We start from the raw sequence: 22,127 nt of genomic DNA on the forward strand, positions 1-22,127 counted from the left end.
AAACTCACAGACTGATTCAGTCATCTCCTTACCATCGCAGGATAAGACTAGTACAAAAATTATCCACAAGATTCTTCAAGTCTAAATTTACAAGTTACAATCAACAACTCCTTCCCATCCCCCAGCTTTTTTACTGGTCTCCATTGATGTAGCCTCTTCCAAAACCAAGAAGTGCTTAGCCCCATCCCTCACCTCCACATGACATTGTGTTCTTTAGAACAAAATTAAAATTGATGCAACTGCTTTTAAAAATCAATTTAACTGGAAATATTCACAGCAATAATGGCAGCACTGCTTTGGTAATACTATTCAGTTTAATTCTGGTACAAAAGCAGGGATACAAGGAAAACATGAAGGCATAAAATACAGGATGAAAATGGCAATAAAGAGATCTGCAGGAAGACACACTAGTATATGATATGTCTTTAAAGTGTATGCGCTTATAGACTGTACTGAGTACTTAAACAGAATGGTCCCTATCACATGTAGCAGTTACTATTAAGCATTTCCTCTTGCGACTGCAGTGAAGAAGTGCCCATTCACCTCCTGCGTTAGCTGAGGAGTTGCAATGGCTTCTACAGATTTCCAGCCCCAACCCTGTAACAAACTACAGATTGTATTTCTGTACCCTCTGCTTTGGGAGAAGCCTGTTAACATAAAAGAATGCCAAAGTGGATGGATATCCATAGGGAAAACTGAGTAAAGACTTTTCAGTTTTGTAAATTTTTTCCATTACGTACTACAAAGAGGCCTAGAAGCAGGTGAGGGAAACTATTCTCTCACTTTATTCTCTATTGTCAAAACATAAAAATACTTCCCTATTCAACTACGTATTTTAATGTATGTATAACATATGCAGTTACAAATTCTAATGCAGATCAGACAAGCAATAAATGTTGTAGTAATCCAACTGATGTTCGTTATGAGTTTCTCACATGTGGATTTTACAAGTAACAGGAAGCTGAGCAAATTTGGGATTAAAAGGTGTTTGAACCTCCAAATTTTGTGACAGGTAAATTCAGGGAGGGCTCACAAAATCGTTCTGGGAAAGCATCTGCTCCAATCAACTGCCTGATCCAAACAAGGAACGTGAGGCAACCCAAAGGGCTGCTTGTTCTCACGCAACAGTAACTCCAGCAGATGGAACTCTGTCCCAAGGCCAAGGAATAAAAGTTTTAGTACCTACACATTGCAGAAATAAATGTCTACTGAGCTGCCAAACTTTTCCTCTGGTGTACTCTTTATTTGGTTTGACAGTCTGACCCAGTTCCTTGGAAAGACTAATATGACTGTGTACTGACTGAAGACAATAAATACTAACCAGTCAAATCTGAGCAGATATGGAAGAACTATTTTAATTTGCACGCAACTAAGATGCAACTCTTAGAAGTATTTCTTCTCCGTTTTTTGCATATAACCACATTACACAATCCAAAATCATGCCAAGAGAGATGTACTATAACATTTTACTTTCGAAAAAGAATAGCCTGGTACTGTTGTGTAGAATCTGTCTACTAAATTAAAACCAACAGGCAGCTTGTACACTTGCTTGCATCATGACATTTCGACTATTTGCACACAAGTCAATAGCACAAATACCACTATAGTTACAAAACTACTTCAAAAGCAAAGAAAAAAGAAATCTTCCCTTCACTGAAAATTTTAGCCAAAAGACCATGCTTTCAAACTCAATTTAAAATCTCATTTCTTAGAACAAGACAAAGTTCAGGAGGGAATAACTAAGATCCATGGCTGGCACACATAAATAAGTAAAAAACCATCTGTAGCAGAAGCTCTCAAGGAGAAAATCTGTAACAACTGACAAACTGGTATTAGCACTCTTCAATATACCAGCCAGGCATAAATGGAGTCCTAAGTCACAAATTAAAAACAGATAAAATTCCTTGTAAACCAACACAAATTTAAGAAACTGGGATTTACATGGAAAGCAGTGGAAAAAACCAGAATATGCTGAGACATGGTTTTCATATGTAGGTTAAAAAAACAGTTAGTATATATTTTTAAGATATTGGAAATAGAACAAATCTTTGTTGGGAAAAAGTACTACCAAGAATGTAATAAATCAGTTGGAGAGCTCTAAATTAAAAAATGTATAAAAATTATAAAAAACATGAATACATAAAACACATAACGTGAATAATATAATACTTATAATAAATACATACATTTTCTTGTATTTACTTCTCAGTATTCACTTTTTTCAAAGAAAAAATAATGAAGTGATAATGAAAGCCCAAACAATTTCCCATTCTTTTCACTGTATCTGTGTAAAAGGACTAGTCTGCACCTAAGTCATCATTCTCTTAATTACATTTCTTACAGTATGTCTAACATAAAACCAAAGAGCTGTTCTAATATACACATAGAAACAGATTCCAAGAAGAGATGTGAACCTCACTACTGAATGCTGTCATTAACCCCAGCCAGACATTCATGAGTTATGAGGAAGCTGGAGAGAAATGGACACAGACATTCAATACACACAATAATCAAGCAAGTTTCAAGAAAATATATTTTCTTTAATAGGACATGCTCAGTGATGCAAAATTTACAGTATAAAAGAACATCTATGTCATTTAAAAAGTCTTTAGTTTACTCTTTAATAGAAGCTCTAGTAGGGATACTTGAATTTGATACCATTTGATATTCTTCAAATGCTTTAGTAAATTTTAAGGTTTGCAGTTTAAAAAGAAAAAAACCAAAACTTTTTTACATCTCTATTTTTATTTCTTGACATTTTATTTATCTGTAACATCTGGTAGAAGCTGTACCATGAGCCTGACTGTTCTCAATGAAAAACAAAATTCTTAGACCTACTTATGGTAACAGCTACAGTATGTGCAGGTATGATGATAGCTGCATCTTAAAGCAGCTGTCAGCTAGGTACCACTGGGAGGCTGGGAAACTCCCCAGCGTAGGATGTGGGGTAAAGAGACAGATACTTCATTCCTCCAATTATTTTTTTAAAAATTGACACTTAAGAATGCAGTTCACCAATAACTTAAACACATGTTTAAGTGCACACATTCATCCTCATTCAACAAAGCTTTAAAAAGCATCTCACGTCACTTGATAGAGGCATGAGATAGCATAGCACAACAATTAGGTTATTAAAGGTATAACAACTGTATTTATGGCTGTCACTGCCACATCAGTGATGTATGCACTGTGTAACATTGTGAAGATTACCCTTCTGGGACCACTTGCAATAGGGGCATTTCATAGCAATTTCTCACCAAGAGGAGAGATGGATTATAAATTGTACGTGTATTCTAGTTTAGTCCAATGAAATCAAGCTGTAATTTCAAGAGTAACTAATTTACCTCAGAATTTAATGGAATTTAACAAATTAAGTTGCAAAAGGGTAGCAGATCACATAAGCCAGCTATCTGAGCAACTGTTAAGAGCGAGACCTAGAGGAAAGCACATTGCCCAGCTGCTAGATATCAAAGACTACCCTGACCAGATAGCTATTCTTGTCAAGGCAAAGAGTAATCTCTGAACTCTACAGCTGGAAGCAATGTTCTGCATGCGAAACAGCCAGATTCAACCACTCTTGCTGTTTTCTTTCATCTTCCCACAGAACAATCCCATATTGATAACAGCGAAGCGTCATGCTTGGTACATTGATAAGCATGTCAAGATCAAACCACTGACTTACTTATGCCAGTTTGTTGCTTATAAAACACTGAGGCTGCTTAACGTTCAGGAACGTATCTGTCTTTGGATGTCAATAGTAATTAGATTTTCAGATGACTTACCTGGCAGACACGTCTTAACAGGCACTATTGCAGATAAGCTTTATTGTGCCTGGAAAAAACATTTCAGTCTAGGGTGAACTATCGTTCAACCAATAATTTCTGATGTCTTGCCTATAATATTCTGAGTCCTTTCAGGGAAACAAAATTCTAGTTATCTGGAAGATGAAGGAGCTAACCTTTGCTGCCATCGTTTTGTATAGGAAGGCTACAAAAAATCCAGTTCCCAAAATAAGGAGCTGTGCCAGGCAAGTGTAGTGCCACAGAACAAAAAAAATGGATTACACTTTCATTGAGGTCAGGAAGTAAGATTACTTTCAATGAGAAAATTTTCAGAACTGCTGATTTGATATTTGTACATTACCTTAGAAAAGCTGTTTTTAAGGTTTTACTGTGGAATATACGAGTTGCAAAGTGGAAACAGTTTGGAGAAAGAAAACTGATGCAGTAACTATTTCCATCTGAAATTCAAAGGACCCAAGGTATAGAAAGCCACATTAATATAACACAAGTAACACTACTGAGAGAATTTCCATTCCCAAAAAGCTAAAAATAAATCATGTAGGTACTTATGTAAGAGTATTCCAGAATTAGATGCTAATAAAAATCTTACAAAATTTTTACACATATCTGTATAAAATTGTACATTAAAAATCCTATTTCTCAATTTTGTCAGAGAAAGACTATTTAAAGGTAAAAAAGTAACTACATTAACTTTGCATTTCTACTACTTAGAGACAGTAGTGTTTTCAGTTCCTTACCCCACCCATCTCTAAATCCCAAAAGGAAGAAAAAAGACATGACCTAAGTCATTATTATGAATTTTTGCATTTCTAGGATCAAGAAAACTAAATTGTAAGCTTGGATGAATGCTACATGGCATTACAGATTAGGATGCAATAACTACCTGGTGTAAATGGCTCTATTCTGAAATTATGAAGCAATTCTCACCTGATGAAAGTATCACAAAACTCATCAAAACAGAGAATTGTCCCCTTGCAAATTTAATTTTAAAAACAGATTCCTTAAGCCATTCTCCAAATTATTTTAAATTTAAGTGGCAGTAACTGAGCTTCTGAGAAATCCCTTCATACCCTAGACTGAACTGCTTACCTGAAGACAATTGAAAGGTCTTCCCTCCATCTGTGACTAAGCTCCAGTTCTAAATGCCAGCTTTATTAACCAGGGAAGCATTTTTTTCCTAATTATTGCTAGTATTCTTGGTATAAATGTATTAATACACATTAACAGAAAGAAAGAGAAGCTAAGTTTTATTAATGCAGTTGGATGAGTACATGTATTTGTACTCTGCTTTGGAAAACCAGCCACAAAAGTAACGTTTTAACATCAAGAGCCTTTGAATTTGGTTAAAAAGGTAGAGTAGATGCACTCCTATTCACGCTACTTGTACTGTAATATAATGGATTCTAAGGAACAATTCATTGGCCTTTGGTATCTTCTTTTTATTTATTTTTTTTAATTTCACAGACCCAGCTCTATGCTATTTTTCAGGCATTATTCCATTTAAACATATAAGCTATTCTACTAACTTACTGCAAAGAATTTTGCAATTCTTGACTATTATATTGCATTAAATGAGTTCAATACTTAGAGATGTTTAGTAACAAATTAGTACAGCAACCATACTGCATATTACAAATAGTAATAATAAATAACACTGGATTCTTTATGTGAAATCAATTCTTTATTCCTGACCTAATTCAGATGAGATTAGTTAAAAATGGATTGCATGTAGGTACTGATTATGGAAGTCAAACAGGCATATAAGAAGTCTGTTCATATAATGGGTCATTTCTTTTTACAGAAATGGAGCTAAGCGGAATATACTTACAGCAGGACCCAGGAAAAATTCCACCTCTCATATTCAACTTCCAAATTAATGGGGGTCAGTGCTGGACCTCTAATTTTATGCGTCACCTAAATTATATGCCATCTCTTTTATTCTGCTCTACCTTAAACTGCCCCAATTTCCTTCTTATACCTCCTACACACTTGCCTTCCCTTCACTCACTTTAATCAAGAATGTCATCTTATTCCCCTTATTATCCCATAGTGGATTCACCTCATTCCTCCCATATTTCATGGAAAGATGGGGCTTTTGCCTTAGGTTACTTTATTTTGCACTTAATATTGCTTTTAAACATATTCTTTTTGCAGCTGTAACAGAAAACTTCATTATAATACAAGCTGTCCCTAGTCCCAGGGACAGTGGGGATTCCTGCCATTTCCAGAATATATTTTTCTGTATGACAGTCGTTACTTGTAAATGAAATGGCTCACAGTTACATTACGTGAACATGTTTAACAAGAACTGAGAATTTCTCACAGATATCAAATCTGCTGTTTCAGACAAAGCCTAGAAGTCATCAGAAATATACCATCCTGTTCTAGGGACAGTACAATACCCCATACCAGATGTAATCTGTATTTGACTAATGCAACAAGAAGGGTATCTTACTCTGTGGACTGGCAGCATTATCTATTTTGACACACCTTAGACCTCCACTTCTGAATTTTCTGTATACTACAGGCATTAACAAAGAACATTTCTATTCCATGACCATGATATAAACTAAAGATGAGCTTTGAGAGAACTTTATAAGGAAAAAGAAAAAAAGTGAATTTAAGAAAAATACATCACAAACATGTTCAGATTGTTTGGGTTCCGTTGGCTAAAGAGGCAAGTAAACAATCAGTATCACTGTATTTTTAATGATGTCTAATAAAGGAAACACCGTAGACCTCCAGATCCTAAGGGTTAGAACAATCATGTGAGTATGGGCAAAACCAAGCCTATGTCATACCACAAAAACAGTATAGAAGAAAATCAGAAAAAGACCTCTGAAAAGAGAAGACAAAATGTGAAAAACAGTGGCAGAATATAAGAAACATTAGAACTGGCTGAAAAACAACAAAAACTTTCTTCAGAATGTGACCTGGCATGCCAATTTATCAATCAAATCCTAACATTAGGTTATAGAATTAATGAAAATAAACAAACATAACTCATGATTTCTTCTGATCATAATGAAATGAAAACACTACTTAATTGAATTTGAATTCTGCTACAGGAGACACATTGGATGAAAAAGAGGGGGAAAACAGAGGTAATAAGCCCAACCACTAGAGCAAGACAGTCAACTCAAGTTTTTGCTATGAAAAGAACCCACATTATTGGAAATGTAACATTATTGGAAATCAGCTCTGTTTCATCAGCTCTAGTTACATTCTGGTCTGCCTTTGTTTTTCTGAGCATACAGGCCTTTCACCACTGTCATTTAAATTACATAACAATTATCCTATTAATTTATTTGTAACTGAGTTACAATTCTTAAGAATGTAAACAACTATCAGATTTAAAAAAAAAGTGATACTGTGTTGTAAAATTAACTTTTGTTAGCTATTGCAGGCAAACCTCACACCAGTTTTGGATGGAAACTGTCAATTCTGGTTTGGGTGGGGTTTTTTTCAGCTACACACCAATTTTTAAATATCCCAGTAAACAGTAATTACTCAGCAGAATGAAACATGACATCCTTCCAATGACGTTTTCACGAAGCAAGAAAATCTTGGACATGAAAGTAAAGATCATGCACCTTTAAAAATATTAAACTGCATTACTAGAATATTAAATATTCTTTACTATGGTATAGCAATAGTAAAGTGAGTCCCTTTCCTCTGACAAGTTCTCACCCTTACAGAGAGTGTGTGTGTGTGCATGTGCAAGTATACAAGTACAGAAATTATATTTAATATTCCAGCTTTTTACAAAACAAAAGTGAAGTTCAAGTTCTTTCAGAGGTGGATACTTCTACCCATTTCTACAGAATCCAAACACCACTCACATAAAATCAGCAGCACTAGCAAAGTCCCTGATGACTTCAAAAGAGAAAGGCAGGAAGACAGGCCCTACTAAACACATGAAAAAGAAATCTTGGCAGAATATCTAGGTGACAGAAGACTATGAAAAAATTTAGACCTCAAATAATGCAAACCCAATTCCTTAGGACAGTCAGTAAATTGGTACTCACAGGTATACAATACTCCACCATTGGGTAATGCAATTTATGCCCCTTTGCTGTACGGCCAGAAAAGAAACAGCTCTGACAGACGTCATAGTTGAAATGTTTTAAGCTCCGGTACCTATGGCGACATTAAACAAAGCGATTAGAGCTTCCTAAGTTTAGTTCTAATATTTACTTGTCATTAAGCCTCACAAGGCAAATTACTCTCTGAAATGGTGTCATCTGCTTTTCAGCAGCAGCAACACAAGGACATAACGAGTTTGTTGGGATTAGCTCAGAAAGCACCTTGAAGCGCGGCGGCGTGTGCGACCAGGGCACGGCACGGCCAACACTCCTCAGCTGCAGACCCAGGGGCACCGCTGCCACTCCAGCAGCTCCACAGGACACAGGAAACCCACAGAGTCCACTCACAACATTCCTACACTACACAGGTCACCTCACTGAGTATTTAAAAGAAATCCCCGCCTTCTATAGCCATATAGAGAGCCAGTGTCAAGCATCTGTTGCCCGAGTTGCTTTGAAGCAAAAAATCTTACAGGCATCAGCTTCATAGATGAACACAGTTTATAATTTTAAAGTTCAAACTGACTTAAAACTATATTGCTTTAGTTTTTCTTTTCCTCTCTTTATTATTCAGATGGTATCTCAGAAAAAAACATTTATAAACCAGACTGGTTTACTTTTATATGTTTTTACATTTACCAGTTAGCTTAAATGTTTGTACATCATTTTGATGCTCAGAAATTCTAAACACATTTCAGAAAATAAAACTTGAGAAGTCATGAACTATAAAAATAATATAAAATTAAGCTTAAAAATTACATTGATTTATTTACCTTTTTTTTTAAGAGCATGTATATGTATAAACAAGGTAACAAACTTATACAGTATCCCTTGTATTAAATGCAGCCACCAGGAGCACAATATTCTTTTTAACTAGAGCTGACTAACACAACAATTCAATTCCAGATTCCGCCCACTGTTTTTTACAGTATGGTTGTTCTGACTGGAGAGGTTATATCGTTTGTATGAAACTAAAATGAGATAACTGAACCAAACTGAATAGCTACTGAATAGTTAAAGTTTAAATTAAATTGCTTCCTGAAAGCAGTTTTCAGTACCATTCCACATTTTTCCCCTGCTGAGTTTTATGTTTTGTTTCGCAAGAGAATACGTGTCTATAAACGTAAAGGTTGACTTTTAAGGATGCTGATGCAACTGTTTATAATCTTTACTCAGAGTCTGTGTATTGAATGGCCACATCTACCTTCTGCTAAGATGCTAGATGCTTTTACTGTTGCAGATCTCTAACCTCATTGTAGAAATTATTTAGAATGAGCCATTCCTTTGTCTTCCTTTCTCTTCTTTTCTATCTCTATGACCTCCTTCTCCACACAAAACATTTCAGTACAGACAAGATTCATCAGCCACAATTTAGGCATCTAAAAGATATCTGAGCTGAAGCTTTGTCACCCTATGCTGCCTTAAGCATTAATTAAGAAAAATAGGAACATTTAGAGGAATTTCATCTCCTCTTAAGACAGGCAACAAAGTTTGATCAGATTAATTACTTTTGGAAGTACTCACATAACTATATTTATGGTAAAAGAGGAGGGTTGCTAGCTCAGTCTTATAAGACTGACTAAAGTCAGCATGCCTAAAGCTAGATGAGATGAACCTGACCTTAGGATTCATATTATTATCCTTTAAAACAACAGAAAGAAGGAGAAACAGAAAGCATGGGGACCAAAAATTACTCATCTGCCTAGATACCTAAAGAAAAGTCTTAGAATCACTTACAAGAAAGACTGCTTTGTATCATTCCTAAATAATACATTTGACTTCATGACCACAGCAGAGGAAAAAGCCAGTTATGTTTAGCTCTGGTCCCTACTTTTTTTTTTTGTATCATTTTATACACTGGAGCAATCCATTCACAAATCAATGTTAGTTGTAACAGTACTCACTAAAGGTACTATTTGATGCCCCATGATGCTAATTCATAGTAAAATCACACAGTTTAGGAGGATAACATGGAGAATATCCCTGGTGTCATTTTTTCTCTTAGAATCACAGCTTCCTTTGAACAGACAAAAGTTAGATTACGTTTGATGCTTTAGACAGGAACTGTGCAAGTCTCATCACAGTAACATATCAATGTTTGTGCTAAGCAGGGAAAGACTGCTGTTGAAATGTGTTTAATATTGCCTGACATGAGTTAGTTTCCCAAGCCTTAGGCAGGAGTGCAGCCAGCCAGCCCACATTCTTTCTTATTGATCAGGTCCTTTTGGTCTTGTGCATACAGAACACGGGGGTGCGTTTATATTTCATATGCTACCTATTGGATCCATCGGTGCCGAAACACCCGATGACAGCCCACCCTGCACACCTGTCAGTCACAGGAGCCAGAAATGCACTGGCTCAGGCCACACTGTGGCCTCGCCATGGGTGGCAGATCCCATCTTCAAGTAGGAAAGCGGTGGAAAAACAAACAGAAAGAATTGTACTTGTTGGAAGACTTAAAGTGTGGATATTTGCAGAGAAACCTTGCACCCAACTCCCCTCCTCTTACCTAAAGCCAACAATTGGACACTCTTTACAGATGTTGCACTTGGCCTGATGTTTTGCCGTTTCTGAAGCTGCCACGCGGTGTAGAACTGGTAGCCATACCATAGACTGTGGCTCTAAGCGCATCCAATCTATAAATTGCTTTACAGTTATTTCTGGCTTATTGTGGTTCTGTAGAGAGGAAAAAAACCACCACATCCAAATAAGAAAAAAACCCAAACCAACACACACACACAAGCAGATTGTCCCTTAGAATACAATTAAAAAACCCAACAACCTGTGTCAATCCTTTCCATGCCAGGTTAATGTACAAGCAATTACAGGATACAAGAAATAACCTTGATTAAAATGCAAATAAAGAAAACAAGTTAGTAAGAATACACAGGACTAAACAGCTGTGATACAGTAGACAGATGGTAACAAAGGTGGAGTCCATAGTAAAGCTGTCTTTGCACTGAAAGGACTTGAGAAAGCAGTAAGGGAGCATGAAGGGGAGGCATATTCTGTAGTTCAGACATGCTAAAGACATGGCTGTCTTTTGAGTTAAGATCGATGCCAGGCCACTAAAAGTCAGTAATACTTGCATGTGTCTACTAATTGCCATGAGACTCATACAATTCTTTTTATTGTATCCTGAGCCCATGGTATTCTTTCAAGTTAGCACATTAAACAAACACAAATAAACAGGTAAATAAATAAATAATGAGAGAGAAATAATCTGCCACTTATGGGCAATCACTGCAAGAATACAGCAGAGCTAAAGTATTAGCATAATTGTTTTAAGAAACAAACACGTTTCCCCATTCTCTTTAAGTTGTAACCACCAGAGGAGCCTAGATGCAAAGGTATTATATTCATCAACCTTGTCAGCAATAAGAACAGAGGTCATCTTTCTGAGCTCACTGGAAGTGACAGAACATAACTTAAAATGAAAGTTATCCTTAATGGTAACACATGACAAGAAGCAACACTAGGCTTCTTAATCTATTCATAGTCCAAGTCAATTTTTGCCAGTAACAGGGAGCAGCATGAAAAAAAGAGAATAACATGCTTTTCCCACCAGCAAAGTACTTGTTTTCACTAGGCTGAGATAACTGCCACGCAGCTGCACACTCTCTCTGTGCTCTCTTAACAACCATGAACTGAACTTGAGCTATTCATGTGACATGAGGGATGCAACCTCATCATCAGTATAATCATGGTATCATATCAAGTATTTAAATGCTACCTTGCCAGTAGCCCTCACCCATAATTGAACAGCAAGGGAGATGGGGCAGATCCTTGAGGGACATAAAGATCATTCCTCTGTGACAGAAAATGTCTACCACTAACAAATGAATAATTTATTTCAGTATGGCTTGAACCACTCGAGGCCAGTGATAGGTATGTCAAACACCATCCCTTATTGTCTGAAGGAGCACTGTTAAAACCTCAGGGGAAGTTTTACATGGTTAATTGGTCAAACCAGCTTCCATAATTATCTACCAAATTATTCATGATCTGGCCAAACACTCTTCCAATTCCAATCATCTCAGAGTCCAGAAATGAATCTAATGATTCTGAAAAATGCTAGCACAAGTGAATTTTTCAAAGCACTGGATGAAAATGTAGAAATGTCTATAAAAGTGGCAAAAGAAAAATGCACTAAAAGTTCACTATAATATTTAATGTTCAATACAATAAAATCAGAAATATTAAAGTCAGTAGTTTTATATATGCCATAGTGAATTTTTAATCCATATACAATTTCTGACAATGCTCAAAGCAGCCACTTTCACAGAAATAATACACTCAAGCAGTATAGTTATCACTAGCAAACAGTCAGAGCCTTAGGCATCCTTGACAAAGTCTGAGTTAGGCTGTGTTCCATTACAACATCGTCTTTTTAATTCTCATCTTCTTTAAACAGACAGACGCTCCTTGCAGCCTCATTAACCCCCTGCATGTAGTGTGGAGCTGAACAGCAGGCTGTAAGACAGCTTTATTCCATGTTCTGATCTGCTGCATAAAGGCTCACAATATATAAATGACTACGCTTGAAGTTTTGTGCAACTGCAAGCTCTTTTGTCAGTAAAATAATGCTAAATAATTTCCTGATGCACAAGGTCAAAAATTACTATCAACATCATTCTCCTGTTCTGTTGAGAACTGTTCCAGCAGGGAAAAGCATGTTGTTCTCACAATATCAGGTTGCTTTGAACGATGCAAAGCAGAATAATTGGCTGCTACAAAAATTTTTAACAGCTTTTAGAGAAGCCAATATTGTCAAACCCACAAAGATTTATATATTCTTTTTGCTAAATGTAATTTGTTTGATCCTCTCCTAAACCATAAACCATCTTTTACAGCTGCATTTTCACAATATCTTCCCACATTTAGTTGCAGAAGCATATTAATTTCTGTTCAAAAACTCAATGGATGTTTTTAAATTCCTCTCTTCTTTTTACACCATGTAAAATTCCTCTATTCTTTTTACACCATCTCTTTCACATGAAGGTCTTTGTTATCTTACCTGTTGGAAGCAGCTGCGCACGCTGGGTTCAATGTTGCTGCCACCGAAGGCTGCCACTTCCCCAAGCTGCCGCGGGATCTGGATAGCATCGTGAAGCAGGAGGCCCAGCTGCCTCTGGTCACACATTTCTGTGGGGCCTGCCACCTCCTTGAAGAGATCTGCAACACCGACAAGAGGCACTGGCTCATTTCATTTCCACGTACACCCCCTTTTATTCACTAACCCTGCAGCTCGAGCTTTATAATTTTTGTAATCCAGTCATGGTTACAGATGGCCACTGTCCCATTCACAATAGTTGACCCTCATCTAATCTTGATTACTTTGACTACATTTTCTTGGTCTGTAACCATACAAATGAGAAAAGTAAGGCCAAATGAATGAAACTATATGGCTTCTTACGGCATTGTATAATAAAACCGTACATGGCAGCTCCTGTTTTACCTAAGAGCAGCTGTGTGACAAAACAAGAGACATCACAAAATCAGATCAGCTTTTTGTTCTAATCCATCATTACCACATTGTCCCCCTAACATTTACTCAGTTTTCTATGTTATCACTAGGGAAGGATGCTTCCCATAGAGCACAAGAGCTCTTGATCCCCAGGTGTAAGAAATCAGGAAAGGCAGGCAAGAGACCAGCATGGTGTATTGGTTTTATGTGGCAAGGTTTTGGTAGTGGGGGGGGGTTACAGGGGTGGCTTCTGTAAGAAGCTGCTGGAAGCTTCCCCTGTGTCTGAGAGAGAGCGAGCCCATACCAGCCGGCTCTAAGACGGACCCGCCGCTGGCCAAGGCCGAGCTAATCAGGGATAGTGGTAACGCCTCTGTGATAACATTTTTAAGAGGGAAAAAAAGTTGGGACAGTGGGAAACAGCCACGGGAGAGAGGAGTGAGAACATGTAAGAGAAACAAGCCTGCGGACACCAAGGTCAGTGAAGAAGGAGGGGGAGGAGATGCACCAGGCGCCGGAGCGAAGATTCCCCTGCAGCCCATGGTGAAGACCCTGGTGAGGCAGGCTGTCCCCCTGCAGTCCAGGGAGGTCCACGGTGGAGCAGATCTCCACCTGCAGCCCGGGGAGGACCCCACGCCGGAGCAGGTGGGTTCCCAAAGGAGGCTGTGACCCCGTGGGAAGCCCGCGCTGGAGCAGGTTCCTGGCAGGACCTGCGGATCTGTGGAGAGAGGAGCCCACGGAGCAGGTTTTCTGGCAGGACTTGTGACCCCGTGGGGGACCCACGCTGGAGCAGTGTGCTCCTGAAGGACTGCACACCGTGGAAAGGACCCATGCTGGAGCAGTTCGTGAAGAACTGCAGCCCGTGGGAATGGCCCACGTTGGAGACGTTCGTGGAGGACTGTCTCCCGTGGGTGGGACTCCACGCTGGAGCAGGGGAAGAGTGTGATCAGCCCTCACCCTGAGGAGGTGAAGCGGCAGAAAATAACGTGTGGTGACCGTAAACCCCATCCCTGTCCCCCTTGTGCCGCTGGGGGGGCTTGGTGGAGAAATCCGGGAGTGAAGTTGTGCCCGGGAAGAAGGGAGGGGTGGTGGGAAGGTGTTCTGAGATGTCGTTTTATTTCTCATTACCTTACTCTGGCTGATTTGTAATAAATTGAGCTAATTTTCCCTAAGCTGAGTCTGTTTTGCCCGTGACGGTAATTAGTGAATGATCTCTCCTGTCCTTATCTCGACCCACAAGTTTTTGTTATATTTTTCTCTCCCCTGTCCAGCTGAGGAGGGGGAGTGATAGAACGGCTTTGGTGGGCACCTGGCGTCCAGCCAGGGTCAACCCACCACACATGGCTAAGTCAAGACCTGCTGGTCAAACTAAAGGGCAAGAAGGAAATGCACAGGCAGTGAAAGCAGGGACAGGTATCCTGGGGAGAGTACAGGGACGCTGCCCGGTGGGGTAAGGACGGAGTCAGGAAGGCCAAGGCACAGCTGGAGCTGAACTTGGCAAGGGATGCAAAGAATACTAAGAAGGGCTTTTACAGGTATGCCAGCCAGAAAAGGAAGGTCAAAGAAAGCATACCCCCCCCATCCCAATGAGCAAGACCGACAAATTGGTAACAATGGACAGGAGAAGGCTGAGGTACTTGACAACTTTTTTGTCTCAGTCTTCACTGACAATCTCTGTTCCCACACCTCTCGAGTGGATGGACTGCAAGACAGGGACTGGGAGAGCAAAGTCCCTCCCACTGTAAGAGATGATCAGGTTTGTGACCACCTGAGCAACCTGAATATACATAAATCTGTGGGACCTGACAAGATGCATCCCAGAGTCCAGAGGGAATTGGCTGATGGAGTTACCAATCCACTCCCTATGATATTTGAAAAGTCGTGGCAGTCAGGTAAAGGCCCTGGTGACTGGAGAAAGGAAAAGACTGCACCCACTTTTAAAAAGGATAGAAAGGAGGTACCGACCTGTCAGCCTCACCTCTGTACCTAGGAAGATCATGGAACAGATCCTCCTAGAAGCTATGCTAAGGCACATGGAGGACAGGGAGGTGATTCGAGACAGCCAGCATGGCTTCACCAAGGGCAAGTCCTGCCTGACCAACCTAGTGGCCTGCTATGATGGAGCGACTACATCAGCAGACAAGAGAAGAGCTAGGATGTCGTCTTTGTGGACTTCTGTAAGGCCTTTGACACAGTCCCCCACAACACCCTTCCCTTTAAATTGGAGAGATATGGATTTGATGGGTGGACTGTTCTGTGGATGAGGAATTGGTTGGATGGTCGCATCCAGAGGGTAGCAGTCAACAGCTCAATGTCCATATGGAGACTGGTGACAAGTGGTGTCCCTCAGGGGTCCATATTGGGAGTAGGACTGTTTAATATCTTCATCAATGACATAGTGGGATCGAGTGCACCCTCAGCAAGTTTGCTGACGACATCAAGCTGAGTGGCACGGTTGACACGCCTGAGGGATGGGATGCCATCCAGAGGGACCTGGACAAGCTCAAGAAGTGGGCCCATGTGAACCTCATGAGGTTCAACAAGGCCAAGTGCAAGGTCCTGCACATGGGTCAGCACAAGCCCCAGTATCAGTACAGGCTGGGGGATGAAGGGATTGAGAGCAGCCCTGCCAAGAGGGACTTGGGGGTACTGATGGACGAAAAGCTGGACATGAGCTGACAACATGCACTCGCAGCCCAGAAGGCCGACTGTATCCTGGGCTGCAGAAAAAGAAGTGTGACCAGCAGGTTGAGGGAGGTGATCCTCCCCCTCTACTCTGCTCTGGTGAGACCTCACCTGCAGTACTGTGTCCACCTCTGGGTCCCTCAGCACAAGAAAGACATGGACCTGTTGGAGCAGGTCCAGAAGAAGCCATAAAAATGATTGGAGGGATGGAACACCTCTCCTGTGAAGACAGGCTGAGAGACTTGGGGTTGTTCAGCCTGGAGAAAGAAGGCTCTGGGGAGTCCTTTATATCAGCGTTTCAGTACTTACAGGGGGCTTATAAGAAAGATGGGGACGAACTTTCTAGCAGGGCCTGTTGTGGTAGGACAAGGGGTAATGTATTTAAACTAAAAGAGGGTAGATTCAGACTACATGTGAGGAAGAAATTTTTTACAATGAGGGTGGTGAAACACTGGCACAGGTTGCCCAGAGAGGTGGTAGATGTCCCATCCCTGGAAACATTCAAGGTCAGACTGGACGGGGCTCTGAGCAACCTGATCTAACTGAAGATGTCCCTGTTCATTGCAGAAGGGTTAGTTTAGATGACCTTTAAAAGTCCCTTCCAACCCAAACTATTCTATGAAGAAGGAAACAACATTTCAGAAATCCACACCTTATGCAAAAATCTATGCCATCCTTTGGTTGGTTGGGGGCAGAATCATGTTTGCTCTGAACTGAGACTAGAAATTACCACAGGTCACAGATGGCCATGTGAAATAGCTTAAAGCAAGAGCAGCAGCCAGCAGGACAACTTGAGCTTAACATTAATCACATTTGCTTCCTGGATAAGCATGTCTGCTTCCATGTACCTTCTCTTTACTGATTCCCTTTTCTTAAGGTAGGTGTCAAGCCCTGCAGTATAAGTGGATGTTCTGGGATGACTGTAACAACAGAAAAAATTGACACTGAAAGGAATCAAGAAAATTGTTCCAGATACAGACGCTAGGAAGAAAGATATTGCTTGTACCTACTTAAGAGTCACAGCAAAGCACTGAATTAATAGGCCTGTCTGCAGTACAGATAGTATTTCTTAAGTGCTTTCTTAACACATTTCTTTGATTGGACATTTTTAATTGTTAAAACTTTCAGCTAATATTTTTAACATGTTTCTGCCAACAATCCTTGATTTATGAACTTTATGGCTGTGTACGTTAGTATTTAGTCACAAGATGAATCTCTCCTGAAAATATCTTAAACACTGGGTTTATCTCAGAAATATTTTTAAATTATGTGATTGGTACAAATTACAGAAGAAATGGAAGTGAATTCTTTGAGTTCATTCCAGGTGGCTTTTACATTCTCCATTTGCACGCGGTGGCCAGCTTGGATTAAAGCTCCAAGTAATCTTAAAACAAACAAACAAAAAATCAATTTATACTATTCCCCTACTTTTCATGTTTCCCACCAGAACAACCATTAATAGATTAGAAATAAATGAAATTTAAAAATTCAGTCTGACTGCACTTCTGACTGAGAAACAGACAAGCTTTGTTCAGAAACACTCAAGAGAAACTCTTTTATTACACTGTGTAAATGGTTTTGCCCTTCATTTGGAACAACTGTCAAGCTTCGTCAGCATGCTTCAGACAGTCTGGTCATACTTCTTTTCTTGGCAAATGAGGTTGAGGCACAAGAAAGGATTTCCACAAAATAGAAATCCAGATCACTGAATTAATTTTTACAGTTTCTTGTATTTTTCTTGCCCCTTTCTTGCCTAGTCAAACAAACGCTACAGCATCTTGAGCCCTCAGAGGTGAGAAAAAAACCAAACACAGACAACAGAGGTGACAGAACTAATACTGCATGGCTGCAGGTTCATCTTGGCAATCCCAGATCCTGGCTAGCTTCTTTAGCTGTGGCTGGGATAATTTTCCAGTTTCTAAGAGTCAGTTTAAAAAACCTGAGCAGATAAAAAAAAAAAAAAGCAAGCCTGTTTTATTCTTTCTGTTTGCATCAGTCTACAGTGGAAACAGGCACTAAAAGAAGAACAATTCATTAACTGCTGTAGCTGGGAAGAAGATGAAGTAAATTCCTAAGCCCTAAAAAACTTCAGTTGATTGAGGAGCTAGTAAATAGATGAAAAACAATGTGGCAGGAGAGGGAATAAGGAGAGCGATTAGCTAGGGTTGATCCAAGTCAGCAAATACCTTTGAAGACCTCAAACTCCTCCAAAACACTCCCCTTAAAAAACAAGAAAACTTAACAATTGCAGCTGTGCCATAACCGTTGAGTGTCCAAGTGCAAGGGAGTTTGTGGATCTTTTCCCAAAACCCTCTAATGCCTTCAGAAGAAGCTTCTAAACTAAAGCTATGGAAAACCAAAATGTTCATGCTACCTGGCCTACCTCCTTGAAGTAATCCATGAACTATTCCCTGGCAAAGACTCAAAACTGCAACTTAGCTGGACAACCTGAAAAAATGTACTTACTGGCTGGTATAGAAAGGGATACTTCAAAATGTTGAAATGTTGAAAAGTTTATTAAAATCCTATCAAAATGGTAGTAAACTAGTTAGTAGTAAAATGTCCACAACACAATTTTTTTGTTGCATTTTTATAAACAGGATGCACATTCTTTTTTCTTCCTTTTTTTTTTTTTAAACTATCACAGTGTTAGTTTCAAATGGTTTGAAAATTGACATAAACATAATAGTAAAAAAAAAAAAATCACATTCCAAGGATGTTGTACATCACTTGAAAATTGAACTGCTTCACAGCTGAGCTTTTTTCAAGTAGCCCTTCTTTTTCACTTCAAACCCTACAGTTTTTATGCATTAAATGATATGACCCAAAATCTACAAATCTACACACTAAAACTCCGTGATGTTTGCTCTTTCTGCTGCCAGTCTGGGCTTTCTGTATTAAAAATGAGCCCAGGTAAAAGCAAAATGCTCACAAATGTACTCCCAGTTATTACACAGTGCTATGACTTCTCTCTACCTCTAAAACTGAAGAAAAGGAAGATAAAATTCCTGCTGTCCCTCAGGAAATCCATACTGAGATGTTGTTTGTCTCCTGATTGCATGACTAGGCATAAAACGTGCTGTGAATAATCACACATGCAAATTACATTTTTCACTGTTGCAAACACTTGCTGGTATGATTAAAATTTACCTTCCTAGAACATTTAGGACACTAAAATTGAGTGGTTAAAAACGTTTCATTTTTCCCACAGTATTCAGAAGTCCTGTAATAATGTATGAACAACAGGTAGTAAAAAGAAACAGTGTTTTGTTTATTGTGCTCTGAGTATTTTAGAACTAAACTAGTATTACCTTTTGTCATGGGCATCCTTTTTTTTTTTCCTTTTCCATGTTTTAAGGCTACTTCTAAACCCATGAACTGAGCAGAGGCACCAGGGTCTAAGCCCAAGCACTGGAATGCTGCCATTTGTATCATTAAGCTGCTAAAAGTGTCTCTGTCATGATTTTGATGAAAGTCAACTAACTCTCACCCCCAAAAGAGCTGGGAATGATGTGAGAGTTAGGCAGGGTCTGGGATCATTTCCAATAGGTAGCTCACCTGTGGCGCCCCTGTTCTGGGGAGAAAAGAGAGCACAACATGGATACAGCCAGCCCGGGTCATTGGCCTCACCAGCAGAAAAGCAGCCCTCGACTATTTGCCCTACAAGCATAGATGTAACCAGCTCACAGCAACCCAATTACATTTGCAGGTCCATTTTTATTCAGAGGAGCACCCAGGCATGTGCTTGAAGTTAAGCAGGTCTTTAAACATTTTCAAGAATAGGCATTCTTTAACTGAGGCCCCAATGTTTCTTCTGAAGTAATTGGGACTTTTTTAAATTAAAGATCCATTCTCATCTCAACCCTGAAGTCTAGCATCTTAAAAAGAAGCCTAATTAAAAAAAAAAGGTCACAGTAATTTCTCTGGCAAAACATCCTACCTACACTGGAAATGAATGTACAGTTAACAAAATTGTTATTTTTACTGGAAATGAACATGACTAAAGGGAGCTGTTACAAAAAAAAACCCACCCCCAAACAAACACCCTCCCCCCCCCCCCCCAAGGCTTCACATTAAAGAAAGAAAAAAAAGAACAAAACCTTGAATTGTACTGGTAAACTGAAATTATTGTTCCCTGTCAGTTTACCATATTATTTCATAAACCCGATGTCTCAGCCACCCAGAAATTACGTTTCTTCAAGTTAATCCCTGAAAGGCTGGTGTCTGGGAAGGCTGAGGTAGAAAACACATGAGCAGACAGTCTGGTTAAGAGTTTTACAAAAGGTTGAAGGGTTCATCCAAAAGTTTTTAAATCAAGAAACTTCCTATTTTACTACCAACTACTCCGAGAAGAGTATGCCTCTCTAAGACTACAACATTTAGGGCATGATCTGTGCTCTGCTAAGGGCTCCAACTGCAACTGTACGACAACTGCCACGGTCAGAGGAGCCTGGGATTGACGACACCTCAGAAATGTTTAGAAGAAATATAGCCAAAAGGAGAAGCAAATGTCAGGAGCTGGTCTGAGAAAGGGAAAATATCAGAAGGCAGGTAATTCATATTAAGCACCCATGTTTGGGGGTACTGCTTTTCCTTCCAAGTGACTGACTTTCTTGAAAATACTTAGCATTTTCATGATAGTTTTCACTTGAGGATCTGAAAGCTCAATAGATACGACAAAATTTCTCTCAACAGTAGATGATTAGTAGGGTGTGACAAAATCAAAAGAAGCAAGAGAGCTCATGCCAAAGATCAGTCTGTGACACAGCTGGTTCCAAAGGACCCCAAAACACTGACTGCAAAGCCACTGCAGACCAACAACCAGTACCTGACACTGTTACTTCCTTCTGTCTTTGGCAAAACTTCTTTCAGACTGAAGAATTTTGTTTTGTGACAATTTTATGGTTTGCAAGGACAATAAAGCTGACAATAAAGGTATAAAAGCCTGGCTCACTGATAAAAACAGGAGTTACAGCAATAAAAAAAAAGGATACGTTATCTGACTATTAATTCTCTGCTTTGAGAAGCTGAGCCACTATTTCAGATGTATTTCAGGTTGAAGTTATGATCACTTTGTACAATAGTCTCCTGAGACTTTTTCTGTACTAATTTTTTAGGACAGCAATCTTAAGGAAAAGGCCCACCCTGTTAACATCGATTATGCAAATCTGCAGCCACCATCAGCTGCCATTTTTATTTTACTACTAGACACAAAGCAACAATATAAAAATGAATCTGACCTAGTCATTTCCTTGTTCTGCTTCAGTGCCTGTATTCCCTAACTGTAAGTATATGAATTCATTACTGCTAGCAATTTAATGTGAGTTTAACCCCCTCCAGGCCTGGGGTTTTTTTAAACCATCTTTTGGTAGCGTTATCATTTTGTTATCCACAGCCTGCCTAACTCCTATACTTTTTGAAAGCTTTTTGTTTCACACCAAACGGCAGGTTATCCCTGAATCGTCATTACTGAGCAAAGGTATGTCTGCCAAGCTCTTTTAGTTATGGACTAATTCACAGATATGTCAAGTGACATAAGGAAACTAAAAACCCCAAAGTCTTAGTATGACCTTCAGATGCAAAAATATGCCCTAATGCATAAGATAGCTGTACTTTTGCTCATGTTAATAACCAAGATTACAAGATTACCTACAAATGCTTCTAAGGAAAGCAGAAATTGTTGAAGAGCTCCAATGGTACATAGCACATACAGTTTCTACACATTTTACATTTGTTTCTGAAAGTGTCAAGGAACTACTGCAAACAATAGCAATTTTAAGATGATGTGCATAATATATAACTGTCCACTACCTGCGATGCTCTTATATAGTGCTTAATCTCTTGTTCTGTATTTGTCAGGGGGTTTTGCCACAAAGTTACTCAATTCTCTTCTGCTCCTGCAATTATTTTTGTGAAGTATTTTTATACTACTTAGTATTTCTCAAGCTTGTGAAATTACTTAAATCAACATAATTTAAACTTTCATTGTATGATTCTGGCAGAAAGCACATATACTGGAAAACTATTTTCAGAGTTCGGATCGTCTTTCTCATAGACCACAAAATACAATTGCTGGATTTTGATGCATTT

The 22,127-nt window shown here is 39.1% G+C and overlaps 1 protein-coding gene across 6 annotated transcripts in view; it reads right to left on the reverse strand.

Moving 5' to 3' along the window:
* Nucleotides 1-22,127, reverse strand: part of UTRN (utrophin) — a 389,395-nt gene that overhangs the window by 29,119 nt on the left and 338,149 nt on the right. For all 6 annotated transcript variants that reach the window (XM_075036045.1, XM_075036046.1, XM_075036047.1 and 3 more), the window contains 3 exons: nucleotides 12,906-13,063; nucleotides 10,398-10,564; nucleotides 7,832-7,943 (listed from right to left, as the gene is read on the reverse strand). In XM_075036045.1, the coding sequence (XP_074892146.1) occupies nucleotides 7,832-7,943; nucleotides 10,398-10,564; nucleotides 12,906-13,063 (437 nt within the window). The remainder of the gene's footprint in view (nucleotides 1-7,831; nucleotides 7,944-10,397; nucleotides 10,565-12,905; nucleotides 13,064-22,127) is intronic.

Source organism: Buteo buteo, chromosome 9 (genome assembly GCF_964188355.1).
Source record: "Buteo buteo chromosome 9, bButBut1.hap1.1, whole genome shotgun sequence".
Classification (NCBI taxonomy): Eukaryota; Metazoa; Chordata; class Aves; order Accipitriformes; family Accipitridae; genus Buteo; species Buteo buteo.